This window comes from Anas acuta, chromosome 9, assembly GCF_963932015.1.
Source record: "Anas acuta chromosome 9, bAnaAcu1.1, whole genome shotgun sequence".
NCBI classification, from domain to species: domain Eukaryota; kingdom Metazoa; phylum Chordata; class Aves; order Anseriformes; family Anatidae; genus Anas; species Anas acuta.
Genome location: NC_088987.1, coordinates 9,220,993 through 9,248,380, shown reverse-complemented (window position 1 = coordinate 9,248,380; position 27,388 = coordinate 9,220,993). Strand labels below are relative to the sequence as shown.

The following is a 27,388-nucleotide window of genomic DNA, read 5'->3' as shown; positions in this document are numbered from 1 at the left end:
CGCCTCCGCCATGCGGCCGTGCCCCCCCCACACACACCCCCCCCGGTACCGGGACTGGGGGTACTGGGAGCAGCGGTACCGGCAGGGGGCTGCCGAGCCCCGGGAGTGGCTGGGGGGGTTCGCACGGTTCCGGGAGCTGCTGGAGGCTGAGCTCAAGCACGGGGATAAGATCCTCGTCCTCGGTATGGGGGGGTCCTGAGGGGTTCCTGGGGGGTTCCTGAGGGTCCTGGGGGGGTACGGGGGGTACCGGGAGTCCTGGGGGGTTCCTGGGGTCCTAGGGGGGTCCTGGGTGGGGTACCGGAGGTCCTGGGGGGTCCTGAGAGGGTCCTGGGGAGGGTCCGGGGGTCCTGGGGGGTTTCTGGGGGGGGTACTGGGGATCCTGGAGGGTTCTTGGGGGTCCTGGGGGGGTCCTGGGGGGTATTGGGGGTCCTGGAGGGTTCCTGGGAGTCCTGGGGGGGTTCTGGGGAGGGTACTGGGGGTCCTGGGGAGGGTACCAGGGGTCCTGAGAGGGTACCGGGGGGTCCTGGGGGGGTACTGGAGGTCCGGGGAGGTCCTGGGGGGGTCCTGGGGAGGGTACCAGAGGTCCTGGGGGGGTACCAGGGGGTCCTGGGGAATTCTTGGGGGTCGTGGGGAGGGTCCTGGGGGTTCCTGGGGGGGTCCTGGGAAAGGTACCAGGGGTCCTGCAGGGTACCGGGGGACCCTGAGGGGGTCCCATTGAGTCCTGGGAGAGGTCCCAGTTGAGTCCTGGGGGTTCTGGGGGGGGTCCCGGGGAGGGTCCCAGGGGGTCTGGTGGGGGTCCCGGGAAGTCCTGGGGGGTCCCGGAGTGCCCTGAGGGGGTCCTGAGGGGGGGGTACCGGTGGTCCTGGGGGAGGTCCCGGATGAGTCCTGGGGGGGTCCTGGGGAGTACCAGGGGGTCCTGGAGGGTCCCAGGGGGTCCCAGGGGCTGTGAGGGAGCCAGCATGGCGACACCAGGGTGATAATCCCACCTGGGGGGGGCGTTAGGGGGGGGATTAGGTGTGTGTGTGGGATTAGGGGGGATTAGGGGTGGAATCGCCGATCCCCTTAGCGGCTCAGCCTGCTGCTGCTAACGACACCCCCCCAGTGTGTGTGTGTGTGTGTGTGATGGGACCCCCCCAGGGACCTCCCTGTTGGGACAGGGTAACCCCAAGCTCTGTTGGGACCCCCCACATTGGGGTGGAACTCCGAGGGGCCCCCCCCTTGGGACCTCCTATTGGGACAGGGAAGCCCCCAACTCTTTTAGGACCCCTCAGTCAGTACAAGGCAGCCCCTATCCCTATTGGAACCCCCTATTTGGGACCAAGAAACCCCCCATCTCATTCAGGACCCTCAATTAAGATTGGGACCCCCCCTCCCTGATTTCAGGCTGTGGGACCAGCACCCTGAGCTACGACCTCCACGAGGGGGGCTACCGGGACGTCACCAGCATCGACTTCTCTCCGGCCTGCATCGAGGCCATGCGCGCCCGCTACTCCCACTGCCCCGGCCTGCGCTGGGCCGTCATGGACGTGCGCTCCCTGGCCTTCCCCGACGCCTCCTTCGACGTGGTGCTGGAGAAGGCCACCCTGGACGTGCTGCTGGTGGACGAAAAGGACCCCTGGCGCGTCTCGGCCCCCGCCGCCGCCGCCATGCACCGGGTGCTGGCGGAGGTAATGGCGGCACCGCCATGGGTGCCATGTTTGGGGTGGCGGTGGGATGGTGTTTGCCCCCTGTGGGGTTGAGCACTGAGGGTGGGATGCGTCCCCATGGGGTGGCTGTAGGGTGTCACCTTCCCCGAGGCCAGCAGGGCCCCCGTGGGGGGCCCTGCTGGCCTCGGGGAAGGTGACACCCTACAGCCACCCCCCCACCCCGATCCCGGCTTCGATCTCATTAGCGGGGTCCCCGTCCTGCAGGCCCGGTCTCGGGGTTGCCATGGGAACCCCCATTGATATCGACAGGGACAGGCGATGCCTCCGGGTCCCTGCTAATTGGCAGCGGGACCGGGATGAAGGCACTGCAGCGGGGGGGCTGAGTGCTGGGAGCCCCCCCCCTCGTCCCCTCGTGCCCCCCGGCTTCAGGCTCGGCCCAGCTGAACCCAAACGCTGCAGGCAGCGGGGCTGCCCTCAGCATCCCGGCCGTGCCAGTCCCTGTCACTTGGCCAAACGGCGAGGATTTAGCTTTATTTATTTCTTTTTTTTCTCTTTTTTTTCCCTCTTTAATCCTCTGCTCAATCCCTGCCCTCCCCCAGCCCCACAGGGCATGGCACCCTGCCCCAAACCCCGCTGATGCGCACAGGGGGTCCTCTTGGGGCCGGCATCCTTCTCATGGGGGGGCCTTGGGGTCACAGCCTCCTAACGCATCGCTTTTTGGGGTGATGCGGGACCCCCGCCCAACACTCGGGGTGCTGTTTCCATGCCATGCAGGAGGGGTCTGCACTGAGCCCCCCCTTCCCATCCCATTCCCAGCCCCATCCTGGAAACCTCCCTTACGGTGCCACCACCCCGAGCAGCCCCCACCACGCCAGCACCCCCCCAGCTGCTGCCTGCAGTCCCCTTAGGGAGCCCCCCACGGTAACAGGATCAGCCCCTGGGGGCTGGGGGGGGGGGACATGAGGACCCACACACCTGTGGGGACACCCCCAAGGGGGCACCCACCACGGGGCCGGTCCCCAAACCTGGTTATTAGGGGGTGAAGGGGGGGACCCCCGCTTTGGCCAGGCAAACGGGAAGGTTTCCCTTCCCAAGCAGGGGCTGTTAGTGCCGGGTTAATGGGTATAGGATATAGGCACCAAGTTTTTGGGGTCGGACCCCCCCGGTGCTGGCGCAGGGCCCCAGGGGAGGTGCTGGGGGCTGGCCGCCCGCCCCGGGCGCTGCCTTTGCATGCCGAGCACGCGAGCGCCGGCCCTAAAAGCCTTTTGACATTGGATAAAGCCAAGCAAGAAAATTGATGTTCTTTTCCATCCTATTAGCGGGGGCTTAGTTCCAGCCAGGAGAAAATGGTGATTAAAAGGGTCGGGGCTCCAACGGCTCGGGTGTTCACCCGGGGGGGGGGGGCACGGCACGGGTGGTGGGATGGAGGGACTGAGATCAGGTTTGGGATGCGAGGGGTACGAGGAGGATTTTTGGGGGGATGGAGACGGGTTTGCGGGGCCGAACCTAACCACGCGTCCCCCCTGCTGACCCCATCCCGCTGCTTTCTCCCCGCAGGTGAGCCGGGTGCTGCGCCCGGGGGGGCGCTTCCTCTCCATCACCTTCGCCCAGCCCCATTTCCGCGCCCCCCACTACGCGCAGGAGGCCTTCGGCTGGTCCCTGCGGCACGCCGCCTGCGGGGACGCCTTCCACTACTTCCTCTACGTCATGTGCAAGGGGCAGCCCCTGACCCCCTCCCAGCTGGCCCTGGGGGAACGGCTCTGGCACCCCCCGCCGCCCCCCAGCCCGCCGCCCCCCCTGGATGAGGAGGAGGACGAGGACTATCTGCTCGCCATCGAGCTGTGACCCGCCGGGGCGTGCACCCCCCCCGCCACCTCCGTGCCTTGCTCGGATGGATTTATGGGGTGGGAGGGATAAAGGGGGCTTCTCCTCGTCCTCCTGGGGGGCTCCTTGAGCTGGGGGGGGGTTCCCTGAGGAAGATGGGGGGGAGCAGGGCAAAAATCCCTTCCCCTCCCCAACATCTCCCCGTGCTCTGCTCGTCTGGAGAGCAGCCAGGGCTCGGGGCTTTGCGGCCGGTAATGAAACCGAAGCGGGTTTAATTCCAGGCAGCCGTCCCGGGGGGGGCAGCCCCTGGGTCCCCCCCCTTGAGCTGGGACAGGGGGACACCCCCGCGGAGGGGCGGCGGCGCAAGATTTACCGGGTGCCGGGCTGCTATTCCCGGCCAGGGCCCTAAATGGGTCACCGTGCCCCATCCCGTCCCCAAGGACTCCAGGGTCAGACCCCAAAACCGGCGACCCCAAATCCCAGAGGGGGTGGTGGTGGTGAAGGGAGGGGGGGGGGGGAGAAGGAGCAGGCGGTGCCGGGCTGGCGTCGGTACATGGATGTATTTTATTCATCGCATTTTGTTCACCAGTACAGTGAAAAATGGCATTTCAATTTACAATGGATCATCCGTAGAACATCATGACACGAGGATCTTTTTTCTTCTTTTTTTTTTTGTTTTTTTCTGTTTTTTTTCTTGTTTTCTTGTTGTTTTTTTTCTTTTTTTTTTTTGCGTTGTTGTCTCCGTAAATGCCACTTGTAGGTTATTGTAAAAGATGACGAGTTTTCTCATGCACACCAAGACCCCCCCCCGAGAAGCTTCTTAAAAAATAAAATTAAATTAAAGTACAAAATTAAAAACGACAACTCAGGAACGGGCCCCTTCCCTCCCCGCTCCCCCCCCCCGAAGCCCCAGGCCCCCCCCAAAAAATCCTCCCGAGGGAGGCAGCGACGGATGCGGGCGCCCCGGCTGGGGGGGCGATGGATGGATGGCGCGTGCGGACCCCACCGACGTTCCCCAAGTCCTGCTGCCGGCGGGGGGGGGGCCGTGGGTTTTTCCTCTCTTTTTCTCTTCACCTTCCCCCCCCCTTTTCTTTTTCCTTTTTTTTCTTTTTTTTAAATCGGTTTTCTTATGGAAAAAAATATGAACCATTTGCTTTTATTTCCCGCCCCCCCCCCTCCCGATGCGCTACTTCGACACCTCGCCGTCAGCGGCTCGTTTTGCGTTTTTTTTTTTAACAAAGATTCGGATATAAAAATACAAATATGAGGAAAGTTTTCTCTTTTTGTGTGTGTGTGTGTGTGTGTGTGTTTTTTTTTCTTTTTCTCTCTTAAAAAGAAGCTGTTTGCCGGAGTGGGGGTGACCCTTTCGGCACCAAGACGCGGCGCCCGGGGGGGCCACCGAAGCTCATGCAAAAAACGATGGAGCAAAAAATGGCACCGGGGGCGGCTTCGAGCCCGCTCCGGCCCCGCTCAGCTCCGTGCCCCCCCCCCCCATCACCACCACCACGGTGTTAGGGTTTTGTTGTTTTTTTTTTTTTTGGAGGGGGGGTCCCTCGCTGAAAGGGGGGGGGGTAAAGTGCATGGCCCGGGGGGGCGCGACCCCGAAGCCGGTGGGAGCGTATGGAAGGGGTGGGGGGGTCCGAGAAGGGGGTTTGCCCCCCGTCTCTCCCCGCCTGCTGCACCCCCAAATGGGGCCATGTGCTGAGGGGGGGGGGGGGGGCCGCGGGTATGGCCTCCCACCGCCCCCCCCCTTTCTCTTTCCTCCTCTGTGCCCCCCCCCGGGCCCGGGGGTCCTGGCGGCGGCTCTCCGGGTTTATACCCCCGACGGCGACTTCTCCGTCATGCCCTTGAGCACCTCGTCTATCCGGTCATCCTCGATCACCACTGCGGGGACACGCGGGGGGGGGACGCGGGTGGGTGCGGGGACACGCTGGGGGGGGGGCCAGCACCCGGCCCTTCCTCCCTTATCCCCCCCCTCCTCCTCCTCCTCCTCCTCCTCCTCTCCCTGCATAGGGTCTGGATGCGCCCCCCTATCCCTTACCGCCATCCCCAAGGGGTTTGGGGGGGGGGAATGTGGTGATGGGGGGGGGCAGGCAGGGGGTCCCCCCCCCCTTTTCCTGTGGCTGTGGGTGGATGGCGTGGGCGGGGGGGGGCAGGAAGGGACCCCCCCTCCGCGCTGCGGCAGGAGCTGCTGCGAGCAACAGGACTGGAATGGGTAATGACCCAGCGGGGGGGGGGCACCGCCGGGCCCCCAGCGGCACCAGCAGCTGCTGGATGCCCCCCCCACACCTCCTGCAGGCAGTATCGGCACGGGGGGGGCTGGACAGACCCCCCCAGAGCACTGCCGGACAGACAGACCCCCCCCACAGCATCACCCCAGAGCCCCCCTCCATCATTATCACCACCGTGGGGGGGCTACGCAGCATCCCCCCCTCCCCAACATCACCAGGGCAGGACCCCCCCACAACAGCATCTCTACCTGGGGGGGGGGGATATAGGGTCAGCAGCCCCCCCAGCAGCCCCTTGGGGGGTGGATTGGCCGGACCCCCCCCACCGCCAGCATCAGTGGGGCAGCAGCCAGACCCCCCCATGCCCACGGGGGGGGGATTTGCCCCCCAAATCCCCTCCGGGGGGGGGGGGAACAGCCCCCCCGTACCCTGCGGGGGGGCCGCTGGTCCCATCCATCAGCACCGCAAAGGGGGGCGGGGAGCCCCTCAGCGCTGGGGTGTCTCTGGGTGTCCCCCCCCCAGATGTTGCCCCTGCAGCTCAAGAAGGGATTGGGGGGGGTCCCCGTGGGGCCCCCCCAGCGGGTGCGGGGGGGCTGCGGGGCTGGCAGGGGCTGCGCTCGGGGTTCCCCAAGGCACGGGGGCGAGGGGTGGCGGTGACACATCTTTGGGGGGGGGGGGGCGTTTATTTGGGTCCCGATTGAGGCTGATGGGGTCTCTGCGGCAAGCAGCAAAGCGGGGGGGGGCACACAGCACACGGCAGCTTCATGGAGCCGGGGGGGGGGCAGCGGTGCTGCCGGTGGGGGTCTCTGCGGCAGGAGGGGATGGGGGGGGGCTTATGGGGATGGGGGGGGGTCTATAGGGTTGAGGGGGGTCTATAGGGTTGAGGGGGGTCTGTAGGGCTGGGGGGGGTCCTATAGGGCTGGGGGGGGTCTATAAAGCTGGGGGGGGGGTCTGGGGTGTGCAGCAAGCCCAGGGGTGCTGAGGAGCAGCTCCGGGGGGGGGACCTGGGGTAGCCCCCGGCTGCGGGTGATGGGGGGGGGCAGCTCGGGGGGGGGACACCCTGCCTGCAATGGGGTCGTGGGGGGGGGGGTCCTGGGGATGCCGGAGGGGTGGGATAAGGGGGGGGGGGTGGAAGTGGGGATGCCGTGGGGCAGAGCCGGGGGTCCATCATAGGGATTTGTGGGGGGGGGGATTTGGGGTGGGGGGGGGGGTACCTCTTTTGGCGCGGCCGATCTGTCCCAGCTTGGGGGGCCGCTTGCCCTGGTTGCCCCCGAAGAAGGCGTTGGTGTCCTGCAGGCGGCAGCTGAAGGGCAGCTCCCCCGCCTCGGGCTCGGCGCCGTAGCGCCCCACCTTGTCCTCGCCGTAGGGCAGCACCTGCGACATGGCCGGGCCTCAACGGGGCCGGGCCGGGCCGTGCCGTGCCGTGCCCGGCCGGGAGCAGCCAGTCTGAGGCGGCACCGGCGGCACCGGGCACCCACAGCGGCGGCAGGAGGAGGAGGAGGAGGAGGAGGAGGAGGAGGAGGCTGAGGGGGGGGGACGGGGGGGGGCTGGAGGCGAGGCGGGCGGAAGGATGAAGTCATGCATCCGGGGGGGAGAGGAGAGGGGGGAGCGGGGACCCCCCCACCCCGCCGGGGGCGGCTCCGAGCACGGCCGGGGGGAGAGGAGGGAGAGGGGGGGGGCAGCGGGAGCATCCCCCCGGGGCGCCCCCCCCTCCACTCCACTCCCCTCCCTCCCTGTCCCCCGTGTCCCCAAACCCCGTGGTTGTCACCCTGACAGCCCTCTGGGGACCCCCCCCTCACCCCGTTGCTGCTCGCCCCCCCCCGGTTTTGGGGTGTCCCCCATCCCCGTTTTGGAGCACTCGGCCCCCCTGCAGTCTCCTGCCCCCCCCCCCCCCCATTATGGGTTGCTGCCTGCAGATGGGGGCGCACAGGTGGATTTTGGGGGGGGCTGCGGCACCCCAGGGTGGTCCTGCCCCGTGGCGACCCCAAATGGGTCTGCCCCATGGCTTGGCTGCACCCCCCCCTGAGGGATTTTGGGGGGGGCTATAGAAGGGAGGTGAGCCCCATGGGGCAGCCAGCCATGATTCAACCCCAAAAGTGCCCCCCCCCCCAAACCTCAACTGCACCAAATTGGCCTTGAGCAGCCCCACCTGGGCACCCCCCCCCAGGCACCTGGGGGTATTTAAGGCCAGGCTGGGGGCTGCTGGTCCTTGGGGGGGTTTGGGCAGCGCTGCTTGGCCTCAGGATGAGGCTCAACCCCATTTGGGAGGATGAGGAGGGTGCAAATGTGGCCCTACAGCTCCCAGCCCTACAAGCAACACCCCTGGGTGTCTCTAGGGGCTGAGAGCGGGGTTTTCACAGAGACCACGGCCCGTTTATGGTCCATTTACCCCCACCACCACCTCCTTATTTTGTGTTTTGGGATCTGGGCTGAAGGATGCAGCAGGAGAGCATCGGCTGGAGGGGCAGGTAGGGTTATTTTGGGAAGGTTCGGCCGCGCCGTTCCCTTTGTGCCGGGCTCCCCTCCGAGAGCGGGGACGGAGGAACGGGGCAGCCGTGCCCCCCTCCCCACCAGCCGGGCGCTGCTTTTGTTCCCGCTTTAGCCGGGGAAGCAGCTTGAACTTTTTCATGTGATGGATTCTGGAAAAAATAAAACAAAAAAAAAAAAAGTGCCTGGGAAAATAGGCGAGAGGCCCACGCTGAGATGTGCCCTGCTTTTCCCACCGCCAGGCCCACGTGCACGGACCGGCGAGTTGTGGGGTTGGGGAGAGCTTGGTGAGGTGGGGATGGGCTGTGTGGGGTTTGCGGGGGCTGGTGCTGTGCCCAGGGGGGGTCCTGGTCCCGCTGGGAGCACCCTGCTTGGCCCCAAAAGCGTGCGCAGAGCAGTGGGTTTGTGTTTGGGGCGTTTGGTGAGCGAGCACGGGGCTCCTGGGGGCTGGGGGAGTGGGAGATTTGTCCTGTCCTGGGCCCTAAATGGAGGCTGCAGCTCCTGAGTGAGGGCTGGGGCATCTCATGGGGCTGGGGGTGCTGCGTCCCCCTCCTGGGGCTGTTTTAGGGCCAGGCTCCCAGCCGTGATGGGGACGGCACTGCTGGAGTGGCCATGGGCGTGTGTTGGGGCGCAGCGTGCCAGGGGTGCTGCCATCCCGTGTGGGGATGCCAAAAGGGGCAGGAACAACCCCAAAATGGCCCCAAAAGAGCTTCTTGGGGCACATCTCAGGACAAGCAGCCTGCACCAAGAGAGGTGCCCAGCGAGGGAAGGGGCTGCGTTGGCAGGGTTGGTGCCCTGGGGACGGCCCAGGAGGCTGCTCCCCAAAACCAGGAGGCGACGGTTTCCCCCACGGCCCTTGGTGACCCCTGGGGGGGGATTTTTGGGGTGCGGGGAGCTGGCGGTGGCACGGAGGCGTGCCTGGAGGCTGTGTGGCGGTGCCTCCATCTGCTCCGCTCCCGGCCCTGCCAAGAAACGTGAAATGGCACCGCTGCTGGCGCCTGCCGCAGCCCCGGGGCCGCGCGCGCCGAGTGCCAGCTCCCTGCTGCCACCGGCACCCGGGGGTGTCCCCACGGGGGGGGGGGCTGCCGGAGGTCACCTGGGGGGCTTGGGACATCAGGAGGTGCCTCCAGGTCTCTGGCAGCAGAGGGGTAGGGGTTGGCGGGTTGTTTGTCCCCAAATTTGGGGGAGCGGATGTGGTGGTGGGGGCACTTGTGGTGCTGGGGAGCCTGGGGGGTGGGGAAGGGCTCGGGGCGGTGAGATGAGGAAAAAGGCCCCCCTGGTGGGCTCCCACCCCAAACCCCCCACTGGGGTGGGTGGAAAAGGGATGGCACCAACCCCATCCCCCCCGTGAGCCACCTGGGGCTGAGGTCCCGGTGATGCGGGGGGGGGGGCTGGGGCCGGGCTTCACCCCAAAAACCCTTCATCCCCGCGTGGCCCCGAGCCGGGGGGAGCCTGGCGGTGGCGAGCAGCCCTGCAGGGTGCCGAGGCTCCATCGCCGTCTGCCACCACGTCCCATCACCATGACAACAGACTGGGATGCGGGGGGGGGGCTGCTGGCAGCCCTGGGGGGGGGCACAGAGTGGGCAGTGGGCACAGGTGGGTGCCCACAGGGCTGCGGCTGGTGTGGGGGTGCCAGCTGGGTCCCCACGGGCCCTATATATCATGGGGAGGTGGCTCAGCACCGCTGTCCTGCCCCAGTGTCCCCGGGGAGGTGGGGGGGACGTGTCACAGCCCCCCCGGGGGGTGGGGGCACTGCGGCAGCCGTCTGTGGGTGCAGGGGCGCCTGGTGCCAGCAGCTCTTGGCACGCGGGGAGCGCCTTCCTGGCAGCCCGGCCCGCTGCCATCTGGTATTTATCTCCTTCCCCAAATCCCTCCTGCTGCGGGGGGATGCCCAGGCTGCGTGGGGGGGGGGGGGTCCCGCTCCCCACTGCTCACTCTGCGGCAGCCCTGCTGCTGGGGGGGGTGGGTGACCCCTGGTCCCACCCCAAAAATGCCCACGGGGGGCTTTGGGGGCACCACCGCTCTGCGCCCAGCCCCAAAACGAGGGGGCTGGTGTTGTGGGGAGGGGGCGCAGCACCCCCTAAAGCTGGTGTCTGGCTGCCGGTGCCGCCCCCACCCCAAATTCTGGGCATCCCAAAGCTGCTGGAGCCCAGAGAGCCCGCGGGTTGCCTGGGCAACTGCGGGCAGGATGGGGAGGTGCAGGGCAGCGGTCGGCATGGAGACGGGGAGAGCCGTTGCCGTGGTGATGGCACCCATCCATCCCGCACCCAAGGGTGCTGGGGGGGCCCTGCCCTCCGCCCAGCAGGGCCGGGGGGGGGTGCAGGGGGTGTTAGCGGCGCGAAGGAAGACAGGAGGCTGAGCTGGGCGTTATCAGGGATCGGCCTGGCTGTTATCAGTCAGCGGGCAACCGCGAGGTGTTCCTACAGCTGGGCACCGGGGGGGGGGTTTATGGGGTTGGGTGGGTGCTGGAGGCACGGGCAGGGTGCCCCTGTGCCCCTCCTGGGTGCCAGAGCAGCTGGTGAAGGGGGGGCCTGTCCCCAAGCAGCTTGCTTACGGGGTGCAGGCACGAGGTAGGGGGTGCTGGCACCCAGGTTTGGCACGGTGCTGGCTCTGGGGGGGTTCTGCCCGGCCCCTGCCCTCCCCAGCTGTGCCCCGCTGGCTGTGGGATCTCCCCCCGGCCCCGTTGTTGCCCCGCAGACAAAGCTATGCACTGAAAAAGCAACACAAGGGGGGGAAAAAAGCCACATGCCTTCTGGAGGGGGGGGTCAGGGCTCAGAAGCAGGCCCGGAGGGTGCACGGGACTCCTTACGGCAGGCACCAGGAGCAGGCTGCCCCCACGCACTCACGTTAAGGGGGTTCCTTTGGCAGACAGACAGGATGGGGGGGCTGTGGGATCCCCCAGAACAGAGAGGGGCACACAGGGACCCTTCCCCAGCAGGAACCACGCAGCCGCGGGCTGCTGGACCCCCGAGGCTCCCCCAGGCTCGGGGCTGGGCTGGGTTGGCACCGCCCCTCCCTGCCCATCCCACCCCCACCCCAAAAAGCGCCCTCAGGCCTGGTAGAGGGGCACCACGCGGTCGATGGGCCCCCGGCAGATGGGGCAGAGGCGGGTGGGCAAGGCCTGGAAGCAGCGGAAGCAGCAGCAGATGTGGCCGCAGCCCAGCAGGACGCACTCGCGGGGCCGGCTGAGGCAGACCACGCACGAGTCCTCCAGCCCCCCTTCGGCCTCGGGCTCCTCCTCGCCCTCGGGCTCCTTGTCCTCCTCGGGCTCCCGCTTCAGGCGAGCGTGGCGGAGGGCCCGGCACGCGGCGTGGAGGAGCACGGCCAGCCCCAGCGCCGCGCACAGCGCCGCCGCCCCCTTCCAGAAGCCGCTGGCCGCCTCCAGCTCGGCCAGCACCGCCTGCCAGTCCCCCAGGCACAAGAAATACTCGCCCTCGCGGGCCGGCGGCTGGAGGTGCAGCGAGCCGTCGGGGTGCAGGGCCAGCTCCCCGATGCCCGTCAGCGCCGCCCCCACCCGCAGCATCTCCTCGGTCTCCAGGATGCCTTTGGGCTTCTCCCCGCTCAGGTAGTGGCCCAGCAGGTCGCGGAAACCGTGGGCCGGCTGCTGGAAGCGCTCGTACACCGTCTCCAGGGGCAGGCGGACGGCTCGCAGCGGGCTCTCCACGCTCACCTGCGTCGCCACCTCGGCGTCGGGCGAGGCCAGCAGGAAGGGGACGGGTGTAAACCTGCTCCGACAGCACCCGCTCGCTCTCCGTCCTGCAAGCAGAGAGATGGTGGTGAGATGTTGGGGGATGTGAAGGGGTCCTGGGGTTGCACCCAGGGGTCTTGGGGTGGCCCCAGAGGGTGAGGCCCCCCCCCCCGCCCCCCTTGAAGCCCTTCCCCACCGCTCACCAGCTCCGTGCCAGGCTGTTCCACACCAGCCGGTGCTCCTTGAGCAGCAGCTTCTGGATGACGCCCTGCATCCCGCCGTGGTACTGGCTGCTCAGCGCCGCCTTGGCGGGCAGCACGACGCCTGGGGACGAGGGGACGGGGGTCGAGGCCACACGGGGGGGGGGCACCCCCTGCGTGCCCTGACCCCCCCCCAACCCCTCCTCCCCACCACCCCCTTACCTTCCAGAGCCACATAGGGCAGGCAGCTCCCCGGGGCCGCGGACACCAGCGCCGGTAACTCCTCACCCACCGGCAGCTTGGGGGCCTCCTGGAGGGGCAGGGAGGGGTGGGGGTCACCGGGCTGCCCCCGGTGGGCCCCAATAGGGCTGGGTGAGGGGGGGGCACACACACAGGCCGCGGGTACCTGTACGCGCCCTGCCACAGCGGCCTTCCTCCGGTACAGGTAGTAGCACAGCCCCGCAGCGCCAGGCTGGAGCCCAGGCACAGCAGCTCCACGGGGGTCACCGGCTCCATGGGGCGCGGCGGGGCTGGGGTCGGGCCTAGCGCCCGGTGCCCCCCCACCCACCGCCCCCACAGCACCCCCGGGGCCGGCCTAGGCAGCGCCTAGGCCCTGTCCGCTGCTGCTGCTGGTGGTGGTGGTGGTGGCGGCGCCGCCGCGGGGCCTGCTGGGAAATGTAGTGCGCAGCCCGCACGCGGCGCTGGGGGAGGCGAGGCGCGGAACTACAACTCCCAGCGTGCCTCGCGCCGCGGGGAGGCCCGCAGGACTACAACTCCCAGCGGGCTTTGCGGCCCGGTGCCCGTTACCGGGGGGGCCCCGGGTAGACCTGGAGGCCCTAGGTCGGGCCGTGACCCCCCCACACACCCCTCCCGGTGTCCGTGTCTCCACATCCCGGTCTCCACACCCGGTGCCCCGTGCCCCAAACTTCACACCCCGGTGCCCGTAGCCCCCGTTAACCCCCCCCCCGGTGCCTGTAGCCCCCGTTCACCCCCTCCTGGTCCCTCAGCCCCCCCCCGGTGCCGCCACGAAGCAGGCGGAGGCGGCTGGGTGGAAGCTGCTTTAATCGTCCCGTGAAGCCAGCGGCGGGCACCGGGCTCCCCCCGCTGCCCCCCAGCCCCAGCAAGCAGGAGGAGGAATTGGGGGTGTGTGTGGGGGGGGCGAGGGGCAGACACCGGCACCGGGCACCCCCCCAGGCCCACACCAGCAGCTGGGGGGGGGCTCGGCTCCGGTGCCCACCCCCCGTGGGGTCGTGGCATGAGCGGGGCTGGCGTGGGGGCACCGTGGCCTCCCCGCCACCCCCCCACATCCCATCCCCGGGCACCGGAGGGAGCCAAGGGGGGGGCACGGGGAGCGGTGTGAGCGCGGGGGGGGCTCCCGGTGGGCACCCGGTGAAGATGCGGGGGTACGGAGGGTACAGCCGGGCCCGCTGCCCCCCCCTGTCCCCGCGGGGCTGTCCCGGTGGCTACCACACCTCGCAGTGCCGGCCGGGGTTCATGGGGGAGCCCAGGGGGCAGCCGAAATGTTCCACGAAATCCCGGGAGTTGCTGAGGGTGCCGATCACCCGGTACTTGTCGGGGCTGTGCGGGTCGGTCACCAGCCCCTCGTGGGAGCTCTCGGGCGTCCGCACCGAGCACCACACCTGGAACGGGTGTGGGGGGATCACAGAATCACAGAATTTCTAGGTTGGAAGAGACCTCAAGATCATCGAGTCCAACCTGGGGTTGGGAGGGGAAGGCACGGCACCGGTACCTGGGCGAAACCCACGAAGAAAAGCTGGTGGTTGGTGAGCCCCAGGGCTGGCAGCCGCTTCTCATCCCCGTTCTTCTGCAGCCACGACTTGTACGCCTGCGGGGGAGACACCGTGAAGCCCCCCGCACACCCAAAAAGACGAGGTCCCCGAAAACCCCGACCCACGTTGTAGGCCGCCTTCAGCCCGCCGTTGTCGGCGATGTTCTCGCCCAGCGTCTGGCGGCCGTTGACCTTCTCGCGGTGCACGGTGTAGCGGCCGTACTGCTCCGTCATGCAGGCCGTGCGGTTCTTGAAGGCCTCCAGCGAGGAGTTCTGCCACCAGGGCCGCAGGTTGCCCTCCTTGTCGTACTCGCGGCCTGCGGGACCGAGCCATGGGGGGGGTGCTGACCACCCCCTTCCCCGCAGAGCCCACCCCGTGGGGTCCCCAAACCGGGCACCGTGGGGGCACCCGGGGGACTTTAGGGGACCCTGGGGAGAAGGTGTCCCCCCCAGCTCCTGCTCCAGGTGGTCTCTGTCCCAGGGCTCAGCCGTGTTTCTGTCCCCCCCCCTGGTGTCCCCGTGTCCCCAAATTCCCCCGTTTTCCCCCCCAGCTCAACCCCCGCCGGCTCCGGTGAGAGGCGCAAAGCAGAGCGGGGATGTGAGCGGGCCCCAAAAAGGAGGAAGATGAGGAGGAGGAGGAGGAGGCAGGCCGCAGGGGGGGCCCGAGCTGCGGCCACCGTGTCCTCACCAAGCGGATGGAGCGAAAGCTGCACAGAGAAGCCGGGGGGAGGAATCGGCGGGTGCCACCTGGGGAGACAGGACATAGAAGGGGAAGCCAGCCAGCCGGGGGGGGGGAGGGTGGCCGCAGCCACGAGCACGCACGATGCGATGGATGGCGAAGCAACTCCCCCCCCCCCGGCACTGGGGGAGCTCGGGGGGGGGGGAAAGGGAAGGCGATGAGGGGTGCCCGCGGGCTCTCACCTTGGTCGTCGAAGGCGTGGGTCAGCTCGTGCCCCATCACCACGCCGATGCCGCCGAAATTCAGGGCTCTGTGGGGCCGCGGGGCACAGCCGGGTGAGCACAGTGGGGTCACGGCATCGCACCCTCCCCATTCTGGGCACCCCAGATCGGGATCGCCCCCCTGCATCCCCTCCCGGCCCCGTTCCCGGCTCACTTGGGGTGGCTGCGGGCGTAGAAGGGAGCCTGCAGGATGCCAGCGGGGAAGACGATGCCGTTTTTGGTGGGCAGGTAGTAGGCGTTGACGGTCTGCGGGGTCATGCTCCACCTGCGGGGCAGGGACGGGGACGGGTCACCTCTCCCCTCCTCTCCCCGTGTCCCCCCAGTGCCTCCCAGAGCCCCCCCCCCCCAGTCCCTTACTGGTCCCGGTTGGGGGGCTTGCGCAGCTGGTCGGCCATCACCTTGGCGGAGAAGTTGTAGAAGTTGAGCATGTTCTGGAAGAAGGAGTCCTCGGACACCTCGTACTGGGGGGGGAGAGGCTGGCTGAGGACGTGTCCAGCCTCACAGGGTGCTGCTGGGTGCCCAGGTGGCTCCGTTTGGTGCCCTGTCCCCCCCCCTCAGTTGTCCCACAGGGGTCCTGCAGGGCTTGGAGCCCCCTACCCCATCGTAGACATCATCCAGCTCCTTGTTGTCCAGGATGAAGTCCGGGAAGCCGATCATGTCGTAGATGGCATCCGCCTGCGTGGGGAGAGGTCCTGGGGGTGAGACGGGGCCAGAAAATACCTGGGGGGGGGTCTCCAACCACCCCCACCCCCCTGGGGGCACCTTCTCTTTCGCCGCCTGCCGCGTTGTCTCATCCATCCAGTCCAGTTGGTCCAGGGACCCCTCGAAAGCCGTCCGGATCTCGCTGATCATCTCCTCCGCCTGGGGACGGGGGGGGGACACGCACCCTGTCTGCCCCCTGCTGTGACACCCTGTGCCCCCCCCTGCCACCGCCCGCTGCCCATCGTATAGGGGTGGCTCGCGCAGGAGGTGTCCCCCCTAACCCCAACCCCGGGGGTCCCATTTCACCGTCACCGGGCTCTGGGGGGGGGAACTGGGGGTGACGGGGGGGTGATGGGGGGGGAATTGTCCTCACGATGGCCTTGCTGTCCCGGTCGAAGGTGGCTTTGACGAAGAGGGAGCCCAGGGCGAAGCCCAGCGTGTCGTCCGTGTTGGAGATGCAGGTCTGCCAGCGGGGCGTGCAGGACTGCGGGGGGGGGGGGGGGAGACGGGAGCCTCTGAGACCCCCAGGGTAGCCCCAGCCCCCTCCCCTGCTCCCTCCCTGCCCCCCAGGCTGTGGGGGAATCCCCCAGCAGCGACCCCCCCCCCCCCCCCCCATCCCAAAAACCAGTCCCCAAATCCTCCTGCAGCCTCCGGGGCTCAGCACCCCAAGGGCACCCCAAGGGCAGAGGCGCTCCGGCTGCCCCCGCGCTGCTGTGGGTTGGGGGGGGTGGTCCCGGACCCCCCCCCCGTTACCTTCCTGGTGCCGTAGAGCGTCTCCAGCAGCCTCTCCTGGGCCGTCTCGAAGCGCTGGTCCAGGCTGGAGGCCGTTTTCTGCACCAGGTTCCAGATCAGGTAGTTGTTCAGGACGCTGCGGGGGCAGAGGGGTCGGCACGGGGCTGGGGGGGGGGGGGACGATGCCCGGTGCCCCCCTCCGAGGGTTCAGCCCCGGGGGTCTCACCTCTTGTCGGTGCTGTTGATGAGGTCGGAGACCTGCTGGAGGTAGGCGTCCCCGTACACCACCACGGGCTCTGTCTCAGCCAGCTCCAGCGGGGCCAGGGAGTAGGAGAGGTAATCCAGCCAGTCGATGGCGGGGGCGAGCACCTGGGGGACACGGGGATGTGGCCCCCCCGGGTGCTTGGCACGGCTCCGCACCCCCCTGCCCTGCCATCCCCAGCTCCCTCAGCACCCCAAATCCCTGCCCTGCCCCAAAAGCTCCTTCCCTGTGACTCCCCACCACCCCCGGGGCTGCAGGATGAGGAGGGGACCTGGAGAGGTCCCCAAAGTTTTTTTTTTTTTTTTTTTTTTCCCCCCCGGCCGTGCCCACCTGCAGCTCGGCGATGCTCATCTTGTGGTAGATCTTCTCGTCGTCCCGCCGCTCTGCCTGGGGCACGGTGATGTTGGCCAGCAGGGTCTCGAAGTCCAGCACCTGCTGCATCTGCAGCCGGGTGGGCTCCTTGGCCCCCCCCAGCAGCGTGCCCAGCTCCACCATGTAGTCCAGGTAGGCGGCCAGCACCTGGCGGGACCCCAGCGGCCAGCTCAATCCCATCCGTGGGACACCCCCACCCATGGGTCCAGGCCTGGCCCCCCCACGGCACCAGCACCCGGGGGGGCTCTCCCCCCTCTCACCCGCTCGTTGGCCGTCCTGTTCAGGTAGTAGTCCCGGGAGGGGAGGAAAAGCCCCGACTGGTCCACCTGGGGAGGGCGCAGAGGGGCGATACGGGCAGCCCGCTGCCCCCCGGTGCCCCCCCCGGTGCCCGCAGCCCCCCGTGCCCACCTGGATGACATTGCTGTTGGAGCTTTTGGAATCCGCCCCCACGTACACGGTGAAGAAGGGGGTCGCCCGGTAGGTGCCCGACACCACCTTCAGCACCTCCATGAAGCCGCTCTGGTTCCACGAGCCGCTGACGTTCCAGCCGCCGATCTGCCCGCGGAGCAGCCCCCGGGGGGGCATCCGTCACCCAGCTGGGGGGGGTGACGGGACGGAACGGGGACATTTTGACCCCCCCAGGTGGTCCCCGTGCCTCCCACCTTGTCGATGAGCTCCACCAGGGGCTGTGCGCCCAGCTCCTCGATGCGCTGCTCCTTGAGGCAGGACAGGTAGTAGCGCTGCGTCTTCCTCTCCGCCTCGCTGCTCGAGTTGAAGCTGGCGTTTTCTGCACGAGGGGGGGGGACCGCGGCTCAGCCCTGGGCACGTGCGGGGAGAAATTCCGCACCCAAAGGTGTCCCCGCCTCGGCGGTGTCCCCACCGCTGCCCCCCACCTAGGAGGTGCTTCATGATGGCCTGGTTCTGGTCCCAGATGCTGTTGAAGGTGCTCCACTTGGAGCGCCCGGTGGGCAGGGGGTTCCTCCGGATCCAGCCCCCGCAGGAGTACTGGTAAAAGTCCTGGCACGGGTCGGTGGCCGGGTCCAGAGCCTCCAGGATCTTGCTGGCCACGCGCACGCAGGCGTCGGTCAGGCAGATGCTGCGGGAGGGGTCTGGGGGGGGGACGGCAGAGCCGTGCGCCGGGGGGAAACCGGGGGCGCACCGCGGTGCCGAGCCCCGACCGCCCCCCGGGGTGGGCGCAGCGCCCCGGGGACGGGGCCGTGCCCCCGATCCCGCTGTCCTTGGGGCCACGGGGGGGTCACACGCCGCCCCTACCTCTGCTGTACTGCACGGCCAGCGCGACCACGGCGGCGCCCAGCAGCAGGGCCAGGGTGACGGCGATGGCACCGAGCGCCAGCTCCAGCTGGCTGCGCGACGCCAAGCGGCTCAGCAGCGGCCCCGGCCCCTTCCGAAATCCCACCTGGGTAGGAGGCAGGGGCCGGCATCACGGCTGTGCCCCCCCCGCAAAGCCCCTGGGTGCATGGGGACCCCCTGGAAGGGGTCACCCCACAGCTGGGGCATCCCCTGGGGGGGGTCGCGGTGCCACCCCATGAAGCTGCAGGGAGGGAATTGGCCCCGGTGCGCTCCCTGCAGCATTTTGGCTGTGTCCCTGCCCCCCCCCCAAAGGCTGTGGGAAGGTTGGGGCTGTAGGAAGCATTGGAGGGGGGGTCCAGGAGGGGATTTGGGGATTTTTGGGGGGGGTCCAGGCTCACCTCCACGCTGTCGGGGGAGGCGCTGCCATCCCCCGTGGGCTCCGGCGCCTCGTCCTCCTGCAGCGTGGCACGCTTGTAGTCGGGCATCTGCCAGGGCACACAGCGGGCTGGGGGGGGGGCGCAAATGGGGGGGGGGGGCGGCGGCTGAGCCCCCCCCTCACCCTCCCCAGCTCTCACAGCGGGGCTGGTGCCCGCTCGGGGGGCTCATAGGGAGGCCGGGGTCTCCCTCGGAGGCTGCCCCCCCCCCGGAGCCCCTGGGAGGGTGAGGCTGGGTGCTGGGGGGGGGGACACGGGGGGGACATTTTGGGGGGGGCTTGGAGCATCCCTCCCCGTCGCCATGGCAGCCGCGGCATCAGACGTGGTCCTCGTCACCAGGCAACCGCTGGTTCTGCTCTGCCCCTCCCCCTTCCTCAGCCCCCCCCCCCACCCCAAAGAGCCTGGAACTTTCCATGCAGATGTGCAGGGGGGGGACACAGCTGGGGGCACCCCCCCGGGACCCCAACCCGGCACCCGCTGTGCCTGGGGCAATGGGAAGAAACCCGGGCAGGGTGGGTGGTGTTTTGGGGGGGGGGCTTTATGGGGAGGGGAGGGGCAGAAAGAAGCCGGGGGGGGCCGGGACCCCCTGCATCAGGCCTGGGGGGGCTGCCCAGGACCCATTTTTGGGGGGGGGGGCACGGAGCTGAGCCGGGGGTGCGGTGGGAGGGCGCCGCGGTGCCGTCAGTAGGCTTCAGAGTTAACGCCCCGTGGGTTATCTGCAGCATGGGGGGGGGGGGCAGCCCCCCAGGGACCCCAACCCATCCCCTTGTCACCACTGTGCCCCCCCCAGCACCTCAATTTGGGGTCACCCCCCCCAGCCCCCCCACCCCGGGGCTGGCTTTGGGGGCGCCCCCACCCCCCGGTGGGCTCCGTGCCCCGGTGGAACGGGGGGGACCGGGGGGACACCCAGGACCCCCTGCCCGACCCCAAGCTTTGTGGGGGGGTCCCCTCGTCCCCCCCTCGTCCCCCCCCCCATCCCTGCCGCCACGGGGAGGGGCTGCCCAGCCCCCGCAGCCCCCCGCAGCCCCCCGCAGCCCCCCCATCTCCCGGGGCTGCCCCGCACCGGCTCCCTCCCGGTTTTGTCGCCCCCCCCCCCCCCCCGGTTTTGTCGCCCCCCACTCACGGCGTGGCCGAGCTCCTGCAGGGCCACGTTCATCCTGGCCATCCCGGGCCGCCTCCCGCCTAGCTCCGGGCCCCCGCAGCGCCGCCTGCCTCCGCCATGGGGGCACCGGCACCGGCACCGGGAACGGCACCGGGACCGGGAATGGCACCGGGACCGGGAACGGGACCGGGATTGGGATGGATGAGTGGAAGGATGGGTGGGTGGGTGGGTGGATGGAGCCCCCCCGGTGTACGGGGGTTGCGGGTACCGGCGGGGCGCCGCCCGTAGGCACCGGGAGGTTGGGGGGTGGTCGGTGCCGGTGGTACCGGAGGGGATGGAAACGGGGGTCCCGGGGGCTCAGCCCCGCTCTGAGCGCTCCGCTCCGCTCCTCCCCGCCCGGCCCCGGCGCCAAGGTGACCGCGGGGGGGCCGCGCCCGCCGTGCGCACGGGCGGAGCCGCGGCACCGGGAGCCGGTACCGGCACCGGGAGCGGGCACCGGGACCTGACACCGACACCGGGACGTGGCACTGACACCGGCACTGACACCGGCACCGGGACTGACACCAGCACCGGCCCCGGGCCCCGTCCGCGGGCTGCCAGGCGGGCACCGCACGCCCCGGTTCCCGGTACCGGGAGCCACAAATGGCTGCGGGTGGCCGCCAGCAGCGCCCCGCTGCGCTCCCGGCCGCCCTGCACGGCGCTGACCTCCCCGTTCCCCCCCCGGCCCCGTTCCCCCTCCCCCGCTCCCGGTTCCCCCCCCCCTCCCCGGTCCCGGTGCCGGTGCCCGCGGGGGGCGTGGCCTCGGCGCTAAGCCCCGCCCCCTCCCCTTGGCCCCGCCTACTCCCCGCCCCTAGCCCCGCCCACCTCCCCCCGCCCCCTCCGTCGCGCGGCGGTGACGTCAGGGCGGCGGCGCGCGCTGATTGGCTGCGGGCGCTGCGCAGGCGCAGTTGAGGCCGGTGCGCGGCGGAGGCGGCGGCGGAGCGGCGGGGCCATGGACGCGGGAGGCGGCGGGGGGCAGAGCCGGGTGCAGGGTGGGCCCGGCTCGGGCGGAGACGAGAAACCGGCCCCGCCGTGGGGCAGGGAGAAGCGCGAGCAGCCGGCGGGGCCCGAGAAGGAGCAGGAGCTGGTGAGGGGCCGCGCTGAGTCACGGCCGCACCGGATGAGGGGGGAGTGACGTCAATTCGGGGGGCGTGACGTCACCGGGAGGGGGTGACGTCATCAGGAGGTGGTGACGTCACCAAGGGGGTGATGGCGGCACCGGGGGGGGTGATGGGGCTCTCACCTGGGGGCTCCCTGCGGTGGGTGAGGGGGGCGTGACGTCATTTGGGGGCTCCCCGTGTGACGTCACGGGGGTGACGTCATGGGGGTGACGTCACGGGGTGCCCCCCCCCCCCCCCCACACGCAGCTCTCACCCCTCTGCCCCCCCCCCCCCGTTGCAGTCGGAGGAGGACAAGCAGCTGCAGGATGAGCTGGAGATGCTGGTGGAGCGCCTCGGGGTGAGTGCCCGGCCCCAAAACGGCGGGGTCTGACCCCAAAACCGACCCCAAAACGGCAGGGTCTGACCCCAAAACGGCGGGATCTGACCCCAAAACGGTGGGGTCTGACCCCAAAACGGCGGGATCTGACCCCAAAACCGACCCCAAAACGGCAGGGTCTGACCCCAAAGCGGCGGGATCTGACCCCAAAACTGACCCCAAAACGGTGGGATCTGACCCCAAATCTGACCCCCAAACCGGCCCCCTGACGGCCCCTTCCCCCCCCCCCCCCAGGAGAAGGACACGTCTCTGTACCGCCCTGCCCTGGAGGAGCTGCGGCGGCAGATCCGCTCCTCCACCACCTCCATGACGTCCGTCCCCAAGCCCCTCAAGTTCCTGCGGCCGCACTACGGCAAGCTGAAGGAGATCTACGAGGGCATGGCGCCGGGCGAGAACAAGGTGAGCGCCCCCCCCGCCACCCGCCGGGGCCCTGCCTTTGTCCCCGGCGTGCTCCTGGGCCACCCTCGCGTCCAGGGGGTGTGAAGATTTCGGCACTGTCTCCGTCTCCCCGCAGCGCTTCGCAGCTGACATCATTTCTGTGCTGGCCATGACCATGAGCGGGGAGCGCGAGTGCCTGAAGTATCGGCTGGTGGGCTCCCAGGAGGAGCTGGCGTCGTGGGGGCACGAATACGTCAGGTAGGGCTGGCGGGGAGCAGGACCTGGGAAGGATAAAGGGCTGGGGGGGGATTTCCCTTGGATTTCCTGACCTCCAGCCCCTGCAGGAACATGAAGCCCCCATAAATAGTGTCTGGGCTGAGCTGGTTCGTGGTGCTGACCTCCTTCTCTCCCCGCAGGCACTTAGCAGGGGAGGTGGCCAAGGAGTGGCAGGAGATCGACGAGGCGGACAAGGCGCAGCGGGACACGCTCCTCACCCTGGTGAAGGAGATCGTGCCCTACAACATGGCTCACAACGCCGAGCACGAGGCCTGCGACCTGCTGATGGAGATCGAGCAGATGGACATGCTGGAGAAGTACATCGACGACAACGCCTACTCCAAAGTGTGCCTCTACCTCACCAGGTGAGGGGACGGCGGGGGTCCCGGTGGGCACGGGACCTGACGGGTGGCTCACCCTGGTGTTCATCTCCTCTTCCAAGCTGCGTGAGCTACGTCCCGGAGCCTGAGAACTCTGCCCTCCTGCGCTGCGCCTTGGGCATCTTCCGCAAGTTCAGCCGCTACCCCGAAGCCCTGCGCCTGGCCCTGATGCTCAACGACGTGGAGCTGGTGGAGGACATCTTCACCTCCTGCAAGGACGTGTAAGCGGAGATTCCCTCCCTGTTTCTGGGACTTCAGCACGAGGGTGATTTGCTCAGTGTGTGTTTGTGCTGGGGTCTGGGTGCCTGCAAAGCCTCTCCCCTCCGTGCAGGGTTGTCCAGAAGCAGATGGCCTTCATGCTGGGCCGCCACGGGGTCTTCCTGGAGCTGAACGAGGACGTGGAGGAGTACGAGGACCTGACGGAGATCATGTCCAACGTGCAGCTCAACAGCAACTTCCTGGCCTTGGCCAGAGAGGTGAGCGGCTGGCTGGGAAACAGCCCAGGGGCTGCCCCAAGCTGGGATCTGCTCTGACTGCCCTGAAATCTCTGTCCCCACGAGGCCAGGCAGCACCTGGAGAGGCTGCCCTTGCCCAGCAGCTGCCTGCGACGTGTGGGCGAGGAGATAACCCCCTCTCCCTTGTCTCTGCAGCTGGATATCATGGAGCCCAAGGTGCCGGATGATATTTACAAAACCCACCTGGAAAATAACCGTAAGGGCTTGCGTCATGGCCTCGCTTGGCCCTGGCTTTGGGGAGTTGCTGGGGGTCCTGGGGCGGGCAGGCAGCCCGCTGGGGACCTCTGGGGACCCCTGGCCCTACATGGAGCAGGCTCTGCTGCCCGCTGTGGGCTCAGGCACCTCTTTCCCCATGGGAGGGGACAGATTTTTGACTGTGTGGTGTGGGACAGTGTGGCTGGGTGCCCTGCTTGCTGCCTGCCTCATCCTGACGTCGCTCCGCAGGGTTCGGGGGCAGCGGCTCCCAGGTGGACTCAGCCCGGATGAATTTGGCTTCCTCCTTCGTGAACGGCTTCGTGAACGCTGCCTTCGGACAAGACAAGCTGCTGACAGACGACGGCAATAAATGGTTGTACAAGAACAAGGACCACGGTGAGACAGGGGCTGGAGCTGCCCTGAGAGCCCCGGGGTGGTGACCCTGGCCCTTTTGGGGACCTGCTGAAAGCAGGGACGTTGAGCACAGCTCCCTCGGGGCCACCTCCTGCCCAGGCAGGGCGCATCGCTGGGGGCTGACGTGGGCTTTTCTCCCCTGGCCCCCAGGGATGCTGAGTGCCGCAGCCTCGCTGGGCACCATACTGCTGTGGGACGTGGACGGGGGGCTCACGCAGATTGACAAGTACCTGTATTCCTCGGAGGATTACATCAAGGTGAGTGCTGCTGACCCCAGCCTGAGTTTTTTGGCCTCGTGGGATGGGCTGTGTGTGCGCGGCCCCCTCTGGAGGGGCTGGATGCATCCCAGGCGTTGGAGCAGCTCACAGCCGGGTTGGGGAGCTCTAGGAACTCCCTGGAGCGTTTTTGGGGTCCTTTTCTTGCAGAGCTGTGGGTTCAGGGCTGCTGAGCTGGCTCCAGCGTGGCGCTGCTCGCTTGGTACCATCCTGGGGGGAGGGTGAGACCCGTGGGGCGATGTTGGTCACTGCCTGGCAGCGAGCTCCGTGCGTTGGTGGCTGCTGTGTGACAGCACCTCTGCCTTACAGTCGGGAGCCCTCCTGGCCTGTGGCATCGTCAACTCAGGGGTCAGGAACGAGTGCGACCCGGCCCTGGCCCTCCTGTCCGACTACGTCCTCCACAACAGCAACACCATGCGGATCGGAGCCATTTTCGGGTAAGGGAAATGCCCCCAGCCCCCCCAGCTGTCCTGTGCTCCCCCCACTAACGCTCCTCCGGACTCTCCGCAGCCTGGGGCTGGCCTACGCGGGCTCCAACCGCGAGGACGTCCTCACCTTGCTGCTGCCCGTGATGGGAGACTCCAAGTCCAGCATGGAGGTAGGGAGCGAAGCCGGGGGTGGGTGGGTGGGGTCCCGCAGCCCTGCCCGGTTCCCGACAGCTCCTGGGGGTGCCAGGGCTGTCCCCCAGCCCGTTTGGGCTCTGCGTGTTCCTGCCTGGCGTTGTGCTGTGCCAAATCGTGGCCGTGTTTTCCCCTTCTGAGCCACTCGTGGGATGTGGGAGGCCGGGAAGCCGCCAGGTCTCTGAGATTCCGAATTTCTGGAGGGACCCAAAGGTGTTCTGCGCCCTCCCTGAGCGCACAGCCTCTCCTCCTCTCCTCCAGGTGGCTGGCGTGACCGCCCTGGCCTGCGGGATGATATCCGTGGGCTCCTGCAACGGGGACGTCACCTCCACCATCCTCCAGACCATCATGGAGAAATCGGAGACGGAGCTGAAGGACACCTACGCCCGCTGGCTGCCGCTGGGCCTGGGCCTGAACCACCTGGGTAAGGGAGGGGCAGCGCCGGCCGCCCCCGGGGCTGGGGTCTGGGAGCTCGAGCACCCCTCAGCCGCAGGGCTCTCACCCCACACTGCCCCACAGGGAAAGGGGAGGCGATCGAGGCCATCCTGGCGGCGCTGGAGGTGGTGTCCGAGCCCTTCCGCAGCTTCGCCAACACCCTGGTGGACATCTGCGCCTACGCGGGTGAGTTGGGCTCCCAGGGGAGCGAGGTTTGAGCCCTCCACCCGCTGATCCCAGCCCTGTCGCTTTTCCCCCAGGCTCGGGGAACGTCCTGAAGGTGCAGCAGCTCCTGCACATCTGCAGCGAGCACTTTGACTCCAAGGAGAAGGAGGAGGACAAGGACAAGAAGGACAAGAAAGAGAAGGAGAAGAAAGAGAGCTCGGCCGACATGGGGGCGCACCAGGTGGGGGGAGGCGCGGGGGCTGCCTCCGAGGGGTCCCCGGGCTCTTTGTGGGATTGGAGCTGAGGGAAGGCAGCTCCCCATGTCCAGCTGGGCTTTGGGGGGGGCTGTAGGAACCTGGCTTTGGGGCTGGGTGTTGCCTGCGCTCAGTGCTCGTGTCCCCGCAGGGCGTAGCGGTGTTGGGCATCGCGCTCATCGCCATGGGCGAGGAAATCGGCGCCGAGATGGCCCTGCGCACCTTTGGGCACCTGGTGAGTGGCAGCGGGGGGACAACACGGGGCTGGGCACAGTGGGAGGGGTTTTGGGAAAACAGAACACGTCTCTGTAGGCTTGGTAAGCTGGGTGGGGGCCACCTCAAGGTGCTCAGCACCCCCTTTCCCTCCCGCCCAGCTGCGGTACGGGGAGCCCACCCTGCGCCGGGCCGTGCCCCTGGCCCTGGCACTCATCTCGGTGTCCAACCCCCGGCTCAACATCCTCGACACCCTCAGCAAGTTCTCCCACGACGCTGACCCCGAGGTGTCCTACAACTCCATCTTTGCCATGGGCATGGTGGGCAGCGGTAAGCCTGGGAGGCACCCTGGGGCACCTGCGGGTCTGGAGGGGGGGACATTAAAGCCCTAAACCCTAATTTCTGCCTGTTGCCCCTCTTTTCTAGGTACCAACAACGCCCGGCTGGCTGCCATGCTGCGGCAGCTCGCCCAGTACCACGCCAAGGACCCCAACAACCTCTTCATGGTGCGGTTAGCCCAGGTGATGACCCCACAGGGCAGGTTGGGGTTACCCGTGCGGGGTACCGGAGGCGGTGGAGTCCTCGTTGTGCTGCTTTCAGGGATCCTATAACTTGTCCTACTGCATATTTAAGTGTTTTCTTTGCCCCCCCAGGGCCTGACCCACCTGGGTAAGGGGACGCTGACGCTGTGCCCCTACCACAGCGACCGGCAGCTGATGAGCCAGGTGGCCGTGGCCGGGCTGCTGACCGTCCTCGTGTCCTTCCTGGACGTGCGCAACAGTGAGTGCTGCGGGCTCCGCACCCCTCTGCCCCGTGGGGTGGGTGCTGCTGGGTGCTGACCCCGCTGCCCCCTCCCCTCTGCCCCTTTCCAGTTATCCTGGGCAAATCCCACTACGTCCTCTACGGGCTCGTCGCTGCCATGCAGCCCCGCATGCTGGTCACCTTCGACGAGGAGCTGCGGCCCCTGCCCGTCTCGGTTCGGGTGGGACAGGTGAGGGGGCGGCCAGAGCTGGGGACGGGGTGCTGGGGGGTCCCCATTTGTGCCCCCTTCTTATCTCGCTTCTCCCCGGCAGGCTGTGGACGTGGTGGGCCAGGCGGGCAAGCCCAAAACCATCACCGGCTTCCAGACCCACACCACCCCGGTGCTGCTGGCGCACGGCGAGCGGGCAGAGCTGGCCACGGAGGAGCACGTGCCCGTCACCCCCATCCTCGAGGGCTTCGTCATCCTGCGCAAAAACCCCAACTACGACGTTTGAGCTGGGCTGGGGGGGGCTGGGGGGTGGGAAATAGGCGGTGTGGGTGGGTAGGGGTAAAACTTGTTGTGTGTTTTGTTTTTGTTTTTTTTTTTTTGTAACCGAGAGTTGAGGAAATAAACTCTGCGGACACTCGTGCTGCTGTGTCACCCTCCTGCTCTGTGCCCAGCGGGGGCTTTGCGCAACGCCCTGTGGGGCTGGGTGCTGCCCCCGGCCACCCCGCTCCTTCTCCCTGGGGCTGGAGGGGGGAAGTCCCTTTCTGGTTCCCAAACCCCGCTGTTCTGTTTGCCCAAACCGGGCTGTTCTGTACCTCAAACCCTGCTAGTTGCGTCCCAAACCGTGCTGTTGTTTTCCCAAACCCCACTGTGCTCTTCCCAATCCCTACTGTTGTTTTCCCAAACCTTGCCCTTGTGTTCCCAGATCCCACTGTCCTGTTCCCAAACCCTCACTGTTCAATGTTCCCAAACTCTGCCATTCTGCCTCCCAAATCCCCGTGCTGTTTTCCTAAACCCCGCTGTTCTGTATCCCAAATCCCACTGTTCTATTTTCCCAAACCCTGCCGTTCTGTATCCCAAACCCCACTATCCTGTATCCCAAACCCTGCTGTTCTTTCCCCAAACCCCACTATTCTGCATTCCTAAATCCCACTGTTCTTTCCCCAAACCCCGCTATCCTGTATCCCAAACCCTGCCATTCTTTTCCCAAATCCCCCTTATCCTGCATTCCCAAACCCTGATGTTAT

The 27,388-nt window shown here is 68.1% G+C and overlaps 5 protein-coding genes across 6 annotated transcripts; 2 read left to right on the top strand and 3 right to left on the bottom strand.

The window, feature by feature from the left end:
- Positions 1–3: 3 nt before the first annotated feature.
- On the top strand, positions 4–4,964 carry EEF1AKMT4 (EEF1A lysine methyltransferase 4). The gene is made up of 3 exons (XM_068691504.1): positions 4–182; positions 1,384–1,667; positions 3,204–4,964. Exons 1-3 carry the CDS (start codon positions 11–13, stop codon positions 3,489–3,491), a joined length of 744 nt encoding a protein of 247 aa, XP_068547605.1. The 5' UTR covers positions 4–10; the 3' UTR covers positions 3,492–4,964.
- Positions 4,016–7,233, bottom strand: CAMK2N2 (calcium/calmodulin dependent protein kinase II inhibitor 2). Its single transcript, XM_068691505.1, has 2 exons — positions 6,913–7,233; positions 4,016–5,354 (listed from the first exon to the last, which is right to left on the bottom strand). The coding sequence occupies exons 1-2, from the start codon at positions 7,079–7,081 to the stop codon at positions 5,284–5,286; spliced, it is 240 nt and encodes a 79-aa protein (XP_068547606.1). The 5' UTR covers positions 7,082–7,233; the 3' UTR covers positions 4,016–5,283.
- Positions 7,234–10,546: 3,313 nt separating this feature from the next.
- LOC137861488 (mitochondrial ubiquitin ligase activator of nfkb 1-A-like) lies at positions 10,547–12,735 on the bottom strand. The gene is given in 6 exon segments (XM_068692972.1): positions 10,547–11,900; positions 11,902–11,941; positions 12,077–12,197; positions 12,296–12,383; positions 12,480–12,538; positions 12,541–12,735. Coding segments are annotated over 6 exon segments (1,023 nt in total). The 5' UTR covers positions 12,590–12,735; the 3' UTR covers positions 10,547–11,234.
- A 386-nt stretch (positions 12,736–13,121) lies between these two features.
- On the bottom strand, positions 13,122–20,077 carry ECE2 (endothelin converting enzyme 2). Of its 2 annotated transcripts, none has more exons than XM_068692969.1 (19): positions 19,759–20,077; positions 18,600–18,686; positions 18,163–18,307; positions 17,784–17,999; positions 17,553–17,677; positions 17,299–17,445; positions 17,151–17,216; positions 16,849–17,037; positions 16,483–16,625; positions 16,278–16,392; positions 15,898–16,008; positions 15,585–15,683; positions 15,420–15,497; positions 15,180–15,283; positions 14,977–15,087; positions 14,784–14,851; positions 13,989–14,179; positions 13,824–13,919; positions 13,122–13,713 (listed from the first exon to the last, which is right to left on the bottom strand). In XM_068692969.1, exons 1-19 carry the CDS (start codon positions 19,798–19,800, stop codon positions 13,537–13,539), a joined length of 2,310 nt encoding a protein of 769 aa, XP_068549070.1. In that variant the 5' UTR covers positions 19,801–20,077; the 3' UTR covers positions 13,122–13,536. The 2 variants fall into 2 exon arrangements, 1 of the variants encoding a protein (XP_068549070.1); XR_011099621.1 differs by lacking the exon at positions 13,122–13,713 and adding an exon at positions 14,551–14,609 and having other exon boundaries at positions 19,759–19,927.
- A 602-nt stretch (positions 20,078–20,679) lies between these two features.
- Positions 20,680–26,783, top strand: PSMD2 (proteasome 26S subunit ubiquitin receptor, non-ATPase 2). Its single transcript, XM_068692966.1, has 21 exons — positions 20,680–20,863; positions 21,178–21,234; positions 21,508–21,672; positions 21,788–21,909; positions 22,068–22,292; positions 22,370–22,528; positions 22,639–22,783; positions 22,958–23,018; positions 23,267–23,413; positions 23,582–23,688; positions 24,016–24,143; positions 24,217–24,304; positions 24,588–24,750; positions 24,846–24,947; positions 25,022–25,167; positions 25,332–25,415; positions 25,555–25,723; positions 25,820–25,914; positions 26,047–26,173; positions 26,266–26,384; positions 26,467–26,783. The coding sequence occupies exons 1-21, from the start codon at positions 20,729–20,731 to the stop codon at positions 26,647–26,649; spliced, it is 2,727 nt and encodes a 908-aa protein (XP_068549067.1). The 5' UTR covers positions 20,680–20,728; the 3' UTR covers positions 26,650–26,783.
- Positions 26,784–27,388: the final 605 nt, after the last annotated feature.

Bases quoted from the DNA above. Each gene is read 5' to 3' on its own strand.
- ECE2 (XM_068692969.1), bottom strand. From the start codon at position 19,800: ATGGCCAGGATGAACGTGGCCCTGCAGGAGCTCGGCCACGCC. The intron at 14,180-14,783 runs GTGAGAGCCCGC...TCGGTCCCGCAG, and splicing joins CCACGCCTTCGACGACCAAG to GCCGCGAGTACGACAAGGAG. The intron at 13,714-13,823 runs GTACCGGTGCCG...CACCCGTTCCAG, and splicing joins TCTTCGTGGGTTTCGCCCAG to GTGTGGTGCTCGGTGCGGAC.
- PSMD2 (XM_068692966.1), top strand. From the start codon at position 20,729: ATGGACGCGGGAGGCGGCGGGGGGCAGAGCCGGGTGCAGGGTGGGCCC. The intron at 21,673-21,787 runs GTGAGCGCCCCC...GTCTCCCCGCAG, and splicing joins TGGCGCCGGGCGAGAACAAG to CGCTTCGCAGCTGACATCAT. The intron at 21,910-22,067 runs GTAGGGCTGGCG...CTCTCCCCGCAG, and splicing joins TGGGGGCACGAATACGTCAG to GCACTTAGCAGGGGAGGTGG.
- EEF1AKMT4 (XM_068691504.1), top strand. From the start codon at position 11: ATGCGGCCGTGCCCCCCCCACACACACCCCCCCCGGTACCGGGACTGG. The intron at 183-1,383 runs GTATGGGGGGGT...CCCTGATTTCAG, and splicing joins GGATAAGATCCTCGTCCTCG to GCTGTGGGACCAGCACCCTG. The intron at 1,668-3,203 runs GTAATGGCGGCA...TTCTCCCCGCAG, and splicing joins TGCACCGGGTGCTGGCGGAG to GTGAGCCGGGTGCTGCGCCC.
- CAMK2N2 (XM_068691505.1), bottom strand. From the start codon at position 7,081: ATGTCGCAGGTGCTGCCCTACGGCGAGGACAAGGTGGGGCGCTACGGC. The intron at 5,355-6,912 runs GTACCCCCCCCC...GTGTCCCCGCAG, and splicing joins GATCGGCCGCGCCAAAAGAG to TGGTGATCGAGGATGACCGG.